Below are 12,617 nucleotides of genomic sequence, written 5' to 3' on the forward strand. Positions count from 1 at the left end.
TTTCATGGTCCCACAGGTCCTGGAGTAATAAATCAAAGCAGAGCCTGTGATACACGGTGTGTATAAAAGAAGGCTCAGGGGGTCTGGGCTACACAGCTCTTAGAAAGCCTTGGCTGAACCAGATGGACAGGAGGAGGATGCCTCTCTGGGCACTCTTGTTGCTCTGGAGTCCTTGCACCTTCAGTCTCCCAACACGCACCGCTACCTTTGAACGGTAACTTGGGCAGAGAAGGGGTGGCAGGGTACAGGAACTGGCACCTTACTAACGCCCTCAGCTGTCTATACGTTGGGTCATCCAGTCCTTTTGGCCAGCCAGTCAGGGATGTATGATCCTGCTCTGACAATCCTAGGGACTAGCCCAAAGCCCTAATAGACGGCCATAATTAAGGGGTCCCACAACTCCCACTTCTACTACTTTAAAAAGGGAGGGCTCACTGGAGTGACTGTGTCATTTGTGGTGAAAATTTTGGGTGGAGTGGAAGTATCAGAAGAAACATGTAGGCCAGAGGAGTAACATGAGTATCAGTTAATTAATCTAGATAGACATTAAGTTTTCCTTGCGACCATGTAACTTCCCCCAAGTTCAGCAGCCGTTTGGCTTTGGCGAGAGAGTTCATCTGTAGCTGGAAGACCTCAAGTCTGTCCTCTGTTGGGTTCAGCTCGTGTCTCTGGATCTCAGCGTGTCTCGGGAGTCTTGCGTCAGATGAGGTGTCTGGAGGAAGGCAGCTTTGTGGTCTGCAGGTCTCAGGAGACAGCGCTGTCTTTACTGGATCTGCGGCTGCAGGCACTGTCCTTTTCTTTTGTGGGGATAAACCTGTGGGGCAATCACAGCAGAGGAGCGGGATGTCTGCATAGGGTGGATGGGGAGCGTTAAGCCTGCAATGGTTTGCTTGGAAGCACATCCTGGCCCGTTGTTAGGATCCTAGAAAAGCAAGGGTGTTTGAGGAATGTAGCCCTGGAAGGCATCCTTTAAGTGTGCTTTGAATGGCTGAGGAAGAAAATATCATGTTAATTGTGTATCTGGGATAGGCAGTAACAGATTGTCTGCAAAAGGAAGCTGGTTGTCAGTTAAGGATTGGATGACGGTAATCAGCATAGTTAATTTGACCCGGGGAAGCATATTAGATGGCTTTTGGCCCTTAAAGGAAATCATGAATGCTACGGAGAAAAATAAACATTAAAATAAAGAAGCAAGAAAATTTTGGGTTGAAAAGCTTCACTAGCAGCAGATGAGGGTAAGCAGCAAGCTAATCTCACCAATCCTCAGTGCGCCATTCAAAAACAGGATGAAAGCAGAGCCCGCTTCACCGGCTGCTTTGAAGATTTGATGAGAGGATACGGCAGCATAGCACTTCCGATGCCATGCGGGGAACGGTGTAAGAAGCCATGGTTACAGCATGGATTACCACGGAGTGTAGGAAAGGGAAGGCTCCTGGCAGCCCCACGAGGGAGGATGAAACAGCCATTCAGTGCAGTTCCAGGGCTGTGGGGAGAAGGCTTCTTGAGGCAGGAGCAGGGCAGAGGCAAGAGAAGGCTCACCCAGCAATGGTCTGGGGACCTCAATGAGGAAGTCCTGAAAGAGTCGAGGCAGTGAGAGCTGTGAATCTGCTTGGTGCTTAGGAGCTGGTGGGTTGCTTTCATCCTAAATTGAGTCTTCAGACATCAGCACCCATGTTGCAGATGGGGATACTAGGGATGTCCTCCAGGAAGGTCTGAGGACTCACTGGTCTTTGTTTCCAAAGCCCCGCCATCTTGCTCCCAGCATGCGGCAGAGAGTGTGGAATTAACTAGAGGGCGTGGGGTTCTGTGCTCCCTGCTCTGTGTAAAGTATTGAGCAAGTCACCTTGAGGGGCTGAGCAATGGGCTTTCTTCTCAAGGCCATTGCCTTACATACACACAATGTCCAGCCTCTAAGCTGAAGGCAGCCCGCTTAGCCTGAGCTGTGACTGGGCAAGACAACCATCAAGGTGCCAGAGGACGAAGAGGTTAGTGAATGCTCAGAACTGCGTAGCATGCCCTCAGCATCAGGTGGCTCTATCTCCGTTGTCCCTGTAGGCTAGGCTTGTGGAGAACACTCAGGGGAAATGAACCCATTGGCTGGCATCCTTGGTGAGAGCATCTAGGTATGGGCTTGGGTCATGTCTTGAAAGATTAAGGATCTAGGAGAGGAATAGAAGGGGGTTTTATGTTTATTTTCTTTTGGGACAGAGCCTCATTCTGGAGCCTGGAACTCACTATATAGACCAGACTGGCCTCAAACCCACAGAGATCAGCCTTCCTCTGCCTCCTGAGAACTGAAATTAATGTCACGCCCTACCACACAACAGAGAGGTTTTCTATAAGAGGAAGGGCCATGGGTCTTTTCGGGAAATGGTGGAGAAAAGACCTGGCTTCCTCCTTTGAAGAGTGGGGAAATAAAACACACCCAACTGGTGAGATGGGTCAACTAACACAAGAGTGGAAATACTTGCAAGCCGTGCTAGGACTAAGTCATTTCTGCTGGAGATTACGTGGATAGGTGTGAAATATGGGCAAAGCTGGGAGGTGAGGGCACAGAGTGCCAGGAGGAAGGTTAAGAGGGCTCTCTGGATGTCTGGGAAAGCCCTGGCTCAGGGCTGGTGGCATCTTCCTCCAACTGCAAAATAGTCTGTCTGGTCCTGGCAGTCCTGGATAGGAAAGACAGACAGACAGAGCATGGACTGTCTCTGCTTGGCATTTCTGAGTCATTTTCATCCCTGTGAACCTTCAATGTCTCCGCCGCCGCCGGAAACCAGGGAGCTAGCTGTCATGTGGTTTGTATGAGGGTGTGTGCCAGGCAGCTGGCCAGAGGCCAGGAGTAGCTCAGGAAGCTGCTGTTCTAAATGAAATCTCTTGAATTTTGCCAGTCAATAATGATTGGAGGTGAGGAGGGGCCCGGGATTCAGGTCCAAGACACATCAGTCCCCAGGTGAGGCACACAGGCAAGCTATAGACACTGGCCGATCCGATCTGAGTCAAGCTAGGTTCATTGGGCACACATCACCTGGCTCTGTGATACCCCAGGGAGCAACAAGTCCTTGCAGCCTGCTGTGGGCATCTGCTGCCACTTACAGGCCATCCGTGGTACTGCCTTGCCCGTCGATCCGAGGAGATGGCAAGAGGCTGTATAGGCCTTTATGTTCCTCTCCAGAACAGTGAGGCATAGAGTCGGTGTTCAACACACGATGATAATGGTAGACAGATGGACAGACGGACTGACTGGTGGATGGACAGATGGACGGACGGATGAACAAACTGCTTTATGTAACTAAAATAAGATCTGGGAATTACTTAGTACCAGGATAAGTGACTCCAAGAAACCCCGGGGCACTAAAAGTGATTCGTAATTGCATGGGAGAGGGTTAGTGTTAGACGTACCAAAAAGCAAGGCGACATCTGGGCTCTGCCAACGTTGGAGCACTGCATGACTCTTCTGCTTTTCTTCCTCTACCCTGGAGCAGAATCCCACTCAAGAAAATGCCCTCTGTCTGGGAAATCCTGGAGGAGCGGGGAGTGGACATGACCAGATTCAGTGCTGAATGGGGAGTATTCACAAAGAGGCCTTCCTTGACCAATCTTACCTCCCCCGTGGTCCTCACCAACTACCTGAATGTGAGTCCTGGCTCATCTGCTATCTCCTTTTCTCTCTGGGACTAGCAGGCCCCCACCCCTTCCACACCATGTTTGACTGAGAGCCAAAGATCACCCCATAGAACTATTTACCAGCCGAGAAGTCTGGTGGGGAGGGGCTGTTGTGATTGTTTTGTTGTTTGGTTTGGTTTGTTTTTGAGACAGGGTCTCACTGTGTAGCCTGGCAAGCCTGGAACTCACTTTGTAGACCAGGCTGACCTCGAACTCACAGAGTTCTACCTACCTCTGCCTCCCAGGTGCTGGGATTAAAGGCATGTGACATCGTGTCCAGCCATTTTAATTGCTTTGATTAAGCTTCCATGGCCCAGCGAGCCTCCTGTATTCCAGGACAGCAGAAGACAATGCTGAGTCCTCACATCTCAGCAAAAAGAAAGCCAAGAGCCAAGAAGGGGACCAGGCATGGCCCCCAAACCAGAGGCCCCCAAGCCTTAAATCCCCATTTTCCTTCTGCCTCCCACAGACCCAGTACTATGGCGAGATCGGCATCGGTACCCCACCCCAGACCTTCAAAGTCATCTTTGACACGGGTTCGGCCAACCTCTGGGTGCCCTCCACCAAGTGCAGCCGCCTCTACCTTGCTTGTGGTAAGAGTCAAGCCTCGTGCCTCTCCCCCAGCTCTGCCTGCTGCACCTATGGTCTGCTTCTCCTCAGCTCCACACCACTGATCTGAGGAAGAGAGAGGAAGTGTCTCTCTTCTTTCTGAAATGGCAACCAAGATGAATAAGCCAGCTTTGGGAAGTGCCTGGGCACCTGGAAGGCCTTTTGCCAGTGTCCCAAGGATTCAGACAGGAACAAAGTTGTAAACCCACTCCAAGTCTTGAGGCTTTTCCGATGCTCCCATGCCAAGTACTTACTCTGTGCCCAGAATCCTCTTTGGCACTATATCAGTGTTAGCAATGGCTTTAGAACTCTTTGAAACAAAGGTCTCAGAAGCACAAGCACATAAGATGAAACAAAAAACCACTATCCTTGACTGGTATACATTTTTCTTCCAAGCTGGAGACTCAGGAAACTAAACACACACACACACACACACACAAGTCTTCAACCATGTTCATCACTTGTCCCACTTGTCCTGCCTCTGAGTCTTCTATGTAAATCAATCTCTCTTGTTCTGACTGGGGCCTGTAACCCTCTGCTAGGGATTCACAGCCTCTATGAGTCCTCTGACTCCTCCAGCTACATGGAGAATGGGTCCGACTTCACCATCCACTACGGATCAGGGAGAGTCAAAGGTTTCCTCAGCCAGGACGTGGTGACTGTAAGTAGGATCACCTTTATTTACCCACAGGGCCCATGTGGTTCCAGCCAGGTATACTCCAGCCCTACCCCCTACCCCACCCCCACCCCCCTGCAGGAGCCTGGGAAGTTGAAGTGCAGCCTCCTTGGCAGCTTCTAGCTGAAGCTCCGAAGGCCAATTGCAGTAGAGCAACTGCTGACACTGATGCACAAGGCTTTGCATCTAACTTGCATGTGGGTGTGTGCCTAAACCCCACAGTTTCCTTCCTAGTAACCAGCCTGACTTTGCTAGTTGAGACCAGGTTTGGAGTATTGAGATTAAGGATCAGGGGTTTGTGTCTGAGCAGTTTTGATTTCTTTCCTTCAGTGTCTAAGCCTTTCCTGTTCTGGCATCTCTCAGCCCCGCTGTGCCAGAGGTAGAGAAAGACACCTATAGAGGTCCAGAGGAAATCAGTGCGAGCCCTTCCCTCGCACCACCCCCGTGGAATCTGGGGGAGGGGCAGAAAGGGAAGCCCTGTTATGATGAGGGCATCCTCAGCCTTGGCTGGTGGGGCTAGCACGAAAGCAGGCCTCTAGGAAGGTTCCGGTCACCTGTCTGGCAGGACCTCTTTCTCAGCCTTTACAGCACGAGTCACCCCCATCTCTCTGGGCCCCAAGCATAGAGGTGTTGACAGTGTGTGTGCAGACTTGACGGAATAGTCTTACCTTAACTGCTGTACAGAGCGTGTGTATCTCTGCTGCCCTGGTATGAAAGCCAGAGCAGATCCCAGCCAAGGTTAGGCAGTAACCTCTGTCCCTTCTGGTTCTTCTCTCACAGGTGGGTGGAATCACTGTGACACAGACCTTTGGAGAGGTCACCGAGCTGCCCCTGATCCCTTTCATGCTGGCCAAGTTTGACGGTGTCCTAGGCATGGGCTTTCCTGCTCAGGCCGTTGGCGGGGTTACCCCTGTCTTTGACCACATTCTCTCCCAAGGGGTGCTAAAGGAGGAAGTGTTCTCTGTCTACTACAACAGGTGGGCCTTTGACACCAAGGCCAGGGCAGGGAGGGGCGGAGAACAGGGAGAGCAGCCCACGTCCAGTTCAGGATTTATATGCTTCTAATTAGGTGGTCCTCAATCCCCATCTAGAACCACAGTAGCCAATTAGAACAAATGGAAGTCAAGCATTCAGTCCCCAGGGACTGGCCGCACAGATACAGCCAGCTTCATGCCTTTGTTTATCTGTTCTCTCATTGATCTGGTTAGTACTCTGTTACCATGTGCTGTGGTAGGCTCCAGGGGTGGACAGTGAACACACAACCCCTGCCCTCCATCCTCACCCCTGCCCTCCCCTCACTGTCCAGAAGGGGGGATGAGAGGTACAACACAATGAGTGCCATTCTGAAGCTGCAGATGGTTTTCAGTTCTGGGCCAGGATTCTGGGCAGTTCAGCCAGGCCTGGGGAAACTGGTCAGTGCCCCAGCAGGGCTGGGATCTGCTGCCAGTGGTCTGAGCTGGAGGTAAGATCGTTACGGGTAGGAATAGAGGCCAGGGGTGGTGAGAGTGGAAGGGAGTGGTGGCCTGGAACAATCTCAGAGGAAGCAGGAGTCTCTGGATCATGACTCCGGCAGACTTCTGTGCAAAAAGGGGCATTGAGCCAACGACACCACTTGGAGGCTCCTGCAGTCAGTGGTCTTGGGACTGTGTTTCAAAGAGACCAGAAAAACAAAGTGGCTAAGAGTGGAAGTAGATGTCAGAAAGGAGGTGGGGGGGACTCCACAAAATGTGGGCAGTTCTGAAAAATTCAACAGGGAAGGAGATGTGGGGCAGCGTGTGGGGTAAGATCCAGAGAGAAGCGGGATAGGGGAGGTGGGTGCTCTGAATGCTAGAGGATGCTTGAGCACTGCTGTGGGTGGAAGAAGGAGAGCTGTGGAAACACATGCATGAGGCTGAGAAGCAGGAGCCCTGGAAGGGATGAGGACCCAGCAACAGGTAGCAAGCAGGCCTGGGAAGCAGGGACCTGCTTCCTTTCCCTTGGGCTGGGAAGAAAGGAAGATCTAGATAAGTCACTGACTCTTGCACAGAACCTGTGTACACCTACCCCATGTACACATGTGCACATACACATGTGTGTTGTGAATTCTAAGAAACTCCTTCATATATACATGAGTATCTTAAAAACCACCCCCAGGCAGTCCTGGGCTGAGAGAGCATCATGCCCGTGGAGAGGGAAGTGAGGGCAGTCAGCTCTGGTTGGGAAGGAGAGCCTGGCTCCAGCCATTTGGTGACTCAGTTGCCTGAGAGGTGAAAATTAACCTCTACCAAACAAGGGTTGCTGACTCTTGCCTACGAAGAAGGTCTCTCCTCTGTGTCCCTCTTTGCCTCAGCGGAAATCATAAGGAGGGAGGAGCCCCATATGGCCCCAAGCTCCAATACTTCCCAGACCCTTACCCTGGAATGATACCCACCACCCACACACTCCATTCATCAGGCCCAACTCCACTAAATGTCTGCCTTCTCCCTAGCGTCTGCTCCACATACCTGGGAATGGCGTGATTTGTCACTTGTCTGCATCTACCCAATGTCCTTGAGCTAGACAGTTTTCTGGGGGCAGGAGAACAGTCCTAGAAATACATCTGTTACACTTAGGGAGGATCCAACAGGGGAAAATACAATGGGGTCTGTGTGCCTCCTGATGACAGCTTACAGCCTTGCCACCTACCCACTAAACCCTTCCTCTATCCCAAAACCCTCTGCCCTACCCCACACCAGACTCCACTCTCCTTCATCCCTGTATCTCGGGTATGTCTCTAACTTCCAATGTTCTTTTCTTTAGAGGTTCCCACCTGCTGGGGGGCGAGGTGGTTCTAGGAGGCAGCGACCCGGAGCATTACCAAGGCAATTTTCACTATGTGAGCATCAGCAAGACTGACTCCTGGCAGATCACGATGAAGGGGTGGGTCAGCAAGCGTAACTCTCCCAACCATGCAAACTGATGTCACTGTGTGATTGGGGTGGGCTGGGAATGGGATGAGGGGGACACTTCTTAGGGCACAGCCACCATCTGCTCTCTGCTTGCTCTGTCCAGGATGGGGGCATGAAAATTTGAGGATGGGAAGGAAGGGACTCAGGGAAAGGAGGTGGAGTCTGGGGGGTACATGCTGATGCAAGGAACAGTTAGTACCTTTCCATAGTGCCTCGGCCCTCTTCCAGTTCATCATCAGACCATGTATGGCCTCCTATCACACTACCCTAAATTGGGAAAGGCATGCAGGTGGTGGGAAAGGGGTGCCCGACAGCTTCTACCTGCCTGCCTTGTCTGTCTGTCTGCCTGCCTGCCTGCCTGCCTGCCTGCCTGCCTGCATGCATGCCTGCCTGCCTGCCTGCCAGTCTAACTGTAGCCTCTGCAGGGTGTCTGTGGGGTCTTCCACCCTGCTGTGTGAAGAAGGCTGTGCAGTAGTGGTGGACACTGGTTCATCCTATATCTCGGCTCCTACGAGCTCCCTGAAGTTGATCATGCAAGCCCTGGGAGCCAAGGAGAAGAGAATAGATGAAGTAAGAGATCCATGGGGAGAGCTGGGTGGTGGTGAGGGGTGGGAGCAGCACTGTGTGGCTCCAGCCTGCAAACCATCCAGACAGCACTGGATTGGAAACAAAGCTTTCCCCTCCTCCCCTCTCTCACCCCCTGAGTGTATGGCATGTCTTCCATAGAAGGTGACCAGACACTGGCACAGGCTCTCTGGCACAGGGCGCTCTAGTCTGCTTCGAGCCTTCCACCCTGACAACCCCTCTCTTTATTCCCCCAGTATGTTGTGAACTGTAGCCAGGTGCCCACCCTCCCCGATATCTCCTTCGACCTGGGAGGCAGGGCCTACACACTCAGCAGTACGGACTACGTGCTACAGGTGAGGCTGGGAGAAGGGTGGGCAGGAGCCACTGAAGGGGGACAGGTGTAATGTACAGATCCCCCAGTAGACTCGTGGTTGATGAATGCGGCTCATGTCATCATCTGGAGAATTTTTAGCAATCCTGGTACCCAGGCCACATACAAGTCTCGCCTAGCAGATCAGAGCTTCCACAACAGGCACCTGGGAATCGGAGTTTTAAAACACTCCCCAGTAGGTTCCATTATGAAGCTCTGCTGTGACTCAATGAGCCCCCTCTCTCCATTATTGAGTAGCCCTCTTTCTAGTCCTCCATCCTTTTCATGCTCCTGGACTTAGAGAAGTTCAATGACTTGTTTTGGGTCAGAAGCTAAGCGAGACCGTGAGCAAGGGGTAGACACACCATTTGCCTGATACCTACTACAGTGCCTGCCTACCCCAGGAAGGCTGGGATTTAGGATAGGTAAAACAGCTCTGGGAGGAGGTAGGAGAGAGGAGGCATACACTGAAGACTGTTGCTCCACTCTCGAGGTGGGAATGGGTTGTGTGGCAAGCAGTAGAGCAAGTCTCTGCTTCTTGCCAGTATCCTTACAGGAGAGACAAGCTGTGCACACTGGCTCTCCACGCCATGGACATCCCACCACCCACTGGGCCTGTCTGGGTCCTGGGTGCCACCTTCATCCGCAAGTTCTATACAGAGTTTGATCGGCATAACAATCGCATCGGATTCGCCTTGGCCCGCTAAGGCCCTCTGCCACCCTGTGACCCTAGGCCAAGCCAAGCTGGCACTCCTAGGGGCCATTTTGTCTGGCTTTGTCCCCAACATAGGGACACTGGATACAGAGCCCCTGACAAGTGTTTGCCCCTTCGCCTGCACTCACCCTTCCCTGCTTTAAGGAAAAACAGAATAAAGATTTCATGTTTAAAGCCTGTTTCGGATGGGTTCTTTGGAGTTTGGAGGAGGCACACCTGCATGGTCACACGTGGAGAAGGCTATGACAGGTGAGGCCAGAGATGGGGGTTTGTTAGTGAAGTGCTTGCTTTTCCAGTGTGAGAACCTGAGTTTGATTCCAGGAACCCACATTAAAACAAACAAACAAACAAACAAACAAACAAACAAACAGGGCTGGAGAGATGGCTCAGCAGTTAAGAGCACTGAGTGTTCTTCCAGATGTCCTTGCGTTTAATTCCCAGCAACCATGTGGTGGCTCACAACCATGTGTATGGGATCTGATGCCCTCTTCTGGCATGTCTAAGAAAGTGATAATGTACTCATAATTAAGTAATTAATTAATTAATTAAAAAGAGCCAGATGGCGAGTGTTTCAATCCGGGCAACCAGGATGTTGAGACATGTAGAGACAAGCAGATCCCTGGAGTTTGATAGCATAGGAATGACCATTGAAGTTGTCCTTTGGCCTACACACACACACACACACACACACACACACACACACACACACACACACACACAGAGACAGAGACACAAAGAGACATAAAAAAACACAGAGACGGACATACAGACAAAGAGACAGAGATGGACAGAGAGATGGGGAGAGATAGATTAGAGGAAGAATGTGACAAAATAGACACCGCCTCCACACACAAATGTTTCTGTGTGTAAGGTTGGTAGCTTCTGTCTACTGTCAACCAGATTCACATAAATTTTTTTCGTACAACTCTGGCTGGGGAGTTTGCAAAGAGACAAGCCATTGAGGGAAAAGCCTTAGGGCTATGGCAGGTGAGTATATTCGCTAGTTTAATGTCAATGCGACACAAGCTAAAGTCATCTGAGAGGAGGGCACCTCAGATAAGAAAATGCCTCCAGAAGATGGAGCTGCAGTCAAGCTTAGAGACCATTTCCCTAATTAGTGATTGATAAGCGAGGGTCCAGCCAATTGTGGGTGGTGACGGCCCAGGTTCTGTAAGAAAGCAGGCTGAACAAGCCACAAGGAGCAAGCCAGTAAGCAGCACCCCTCTACGGCCTCTACATCAGCTCCTGCCTCCAGGTTCCTGTCCTACTGCTTGAGTTCCTGTCTTGACTTCCTTTGATGATGAACTGTGGTATGGAAGTATAAGTCAAATAGACCCTTTCCTTCCCAAGGTGTTTTGATCGTGGTGTTTCATCCCAGGCCCTGTGCTGCTGAACAATCCAACCCTATATGGAATTCCCTGGAAAACCTCTGTCAGCATGCTCTGCACACTCCGTGTGTGTGCCCTTGCCCCATGTAACCATGTACAAAGGCAATCTAAGTCGTCACTGTGCAAGAACATGGAATGTCAGACATCCAATACTCTTACCTCACACACATAGAAAAACACATAAAAAGGCTAATTTGCCCAAGATCACTCAGTGAAGAATCAAGCGGAGAAGAATCCTGAAAAACTATCCGAGAGAATCCAACCCAAATGACACAGCCCCTGGGGGTGGGGCTCTCACCTCAGTCCCATGTGCGTGCGCAGTGCTGGCACAGGGACAGAGCTCCAAACACCTTGCTTTGGGTCAGGTGCACACATGGGCCATCTTCCATCTCCAGGCCTAAGCTCCACAGGCTTTGTTCAGCCTGCTTTCTTACAGAACACAGGACCACCAGCCCAGGGGAGGCACCACCCACAATGGGCTGGTGGAGGACTCTTTTCCCACTCACCCCTCAGGCTGCCCATGAAGAGTGTATAGCTTAGGGGATAAGAAAGCAGGCAGCAACCTGTAGTTCCTCACCCCTCTTTTGACCCCTCCCCCCCAAAAGCAAGGTACTGAGTGTCCCAGCCAAGCACTTGGTATCTGTAGGACTTCACTCTCCTAAGGTTAAGGACCCAGGGCTTCTCTGGGGTGATATTTGTATAGCGGGAGCTGCTTTCAGGGTGCTGGCACAGAGCTGAGAAAGCGAGTCTGGATTCCCACTGATTGTGTTCCCTTGGGCCGCAAGGTTTGCTTTGCCTATTGCAAAAGAAAGAGCTGGAGGCAATGTCCTTTCCAGTTCTGGCATCCTGGGACATCATGACCTCAAGTAGGTGGTCCCTCCCTACCATCTGCTACAATGTCCAGTACAGTGGCTGCATACTGTTGTTTGTATGCGTATAAAGATTAAAGTTACACAAAATGTCACACTGGCCACATTTCAAGGGCTGAGTAGCCACATGAGGCTAGTGGGCCCTGCAAGAGACACCAGCATAGAAACTGGACCAGAAAACCCGGGTGCTAAACAGCGAGAACCAAAAGGCCTCGTGGTGGAGAGGTTCCTGAGTAGGTCGGAGGGACAACTTGGGGACACAGAAACACATCTATTTTGTAGGCATTTTTCAAATAGGGCAGTGTGAGGTAATAAGAAATGAGGTCCTGAGGCAAGCCCAAGTCTCTCTATGCTAGAGAGCTGGCAGCTAACTGGTCTTACTCTGGAAGTGACCAGAGGAACATATGACTAAGGGAGGGGCTTTCCAAGGGCTGGCCTGGCCTCTTTCCATGTGTCTTCTCTGTACAGTAAGTCTGCCAGGGGACTTATCCCTTCCCCTTGTCATGCTACATACACATAGATCCCTAGGTTGTACTATGGCCTTTGATCACCTCTTTGCTCAACAAAACACTGAGATCTGGGCACCTGTGCGACCACTATCTATGCCCAGTCAGCCTTGCAGGACAGGGAGGAAGACTTAAGGATTATTTAGTGAGCCAAACTCAGTCTTGCTCAAAGTCCTGGCTTACAGTGTGCTTGTGCACTCATAAAAGTACCCTGGAACGTTCAGAGTCCAGTCTGCCTATGGGACACTTACCCTGAACCATCACCATGCTGCTCTCCATCGAAGGTGTGTGTGTGTGTGGGGGGGGTGCTGAATGATGCCTAGAAGGCCT

At 51.3% G+C, this 12,617-nt stretch overlaps 1 protein-coding gene and 1 long non-coding RNA gene across 4 annotated transcripts; one reads left to right on the plus strand and one right to left on the minus strand.

The window, feature by feature from the left end:
• Positions 1 to 91: 91 nt before the first annotated feature.
• Ren (renin) lies at positions 92 to 9,701 on the plus strand. Its single transcript, XM_021159796.2, has 9 exons — positions 92 to 214; positions 3,480 to 3,630; positions 4,130 to 4,253; positions 4,812 to 4,930; positions 5,726 to 5,922; positions 7,724 to 7,843; positions 8,298 to 8,442; positions 8,694 to 8,792; positions 9,355 to 9,701. Exons 1-9 carry the CDS (start codon positions 123 to 125, stop codon positions 9,514 to 9,516), a joined length of 1,209 nt encoding a protein of 402 aa, XP_021015455.1. The 5' UTR covers positions 92 to 122; the 3' UTR covers positions 9,517 to 9,701.
• Positions 518 to 5,805, minus strand: LOC110292489 (uncharacterized). Of its 3 annotated transcripts, none has more exons than XR_002377721.2 (4): positions 5,614 to 5,805; positions 4,244 to 4,335; positions 3,397 to 3,516; positions 518 to 814 (listed from the first exon to the last, which is right to left on the minus strand). It is a non-coding gene; the product is annotated as an uncharacterized LOC110292489 (long non-coding RNA). The 3 variants fall into 3 exon arrangements; XR_015047790.1 differs by lacking the exon at positions 518 to 814 and adding an exon at positions 3,095 to 3,237; XR_015047789.1 differs by lacking the exon at positions 518 to 814 and adding an exon at positions 3,095 to 3,286.
• Positions 9,702 to 12,617: the final 2,916 nt, after the last annotated feature.

Source organism: Mus caroli, unplaced genomic scaffold (genome assembly GCF_978045245.1).
Source record: "Mus caroli unplaced genomic scaffold, Mus_caroli_1 scaffold_1, whole genome shotgun sequence".
NCBI classification, from domain to species: Eukaryota; Metazoa; Chordata; class Mammalia; order Rodentia; family Muridae; genus Mus; species Mus caroli.

What these genes read in the sequence shown, in the direction of transcription:
- Ren (XM_021159796.2), top strand. Translation starts at nt 123, where the DNA reads ATGGACAGGAGGAGGATGCCTCTCTGGGCACTCTTGTTGCTCTGGAGT. An exon ending in TTCTCTGTCTACTACAACAG is followed by an intron (nt 5,923 to 7,723) that starts GTGGGCCTTTGA and finishes TCTTTTCTTTAG; the next exon opens with AGGTTCCCACCTGCTGGGGG. An exon ending in TGGCAGATCACGATGAAGGG is followed by an intron (nt 7,844 to 8,297) that starts GTGGGTCAGCAA and finishes TAGCCTCTGCAG; the next exon opens with GGTGTCTGTGGGGTCTTCCA.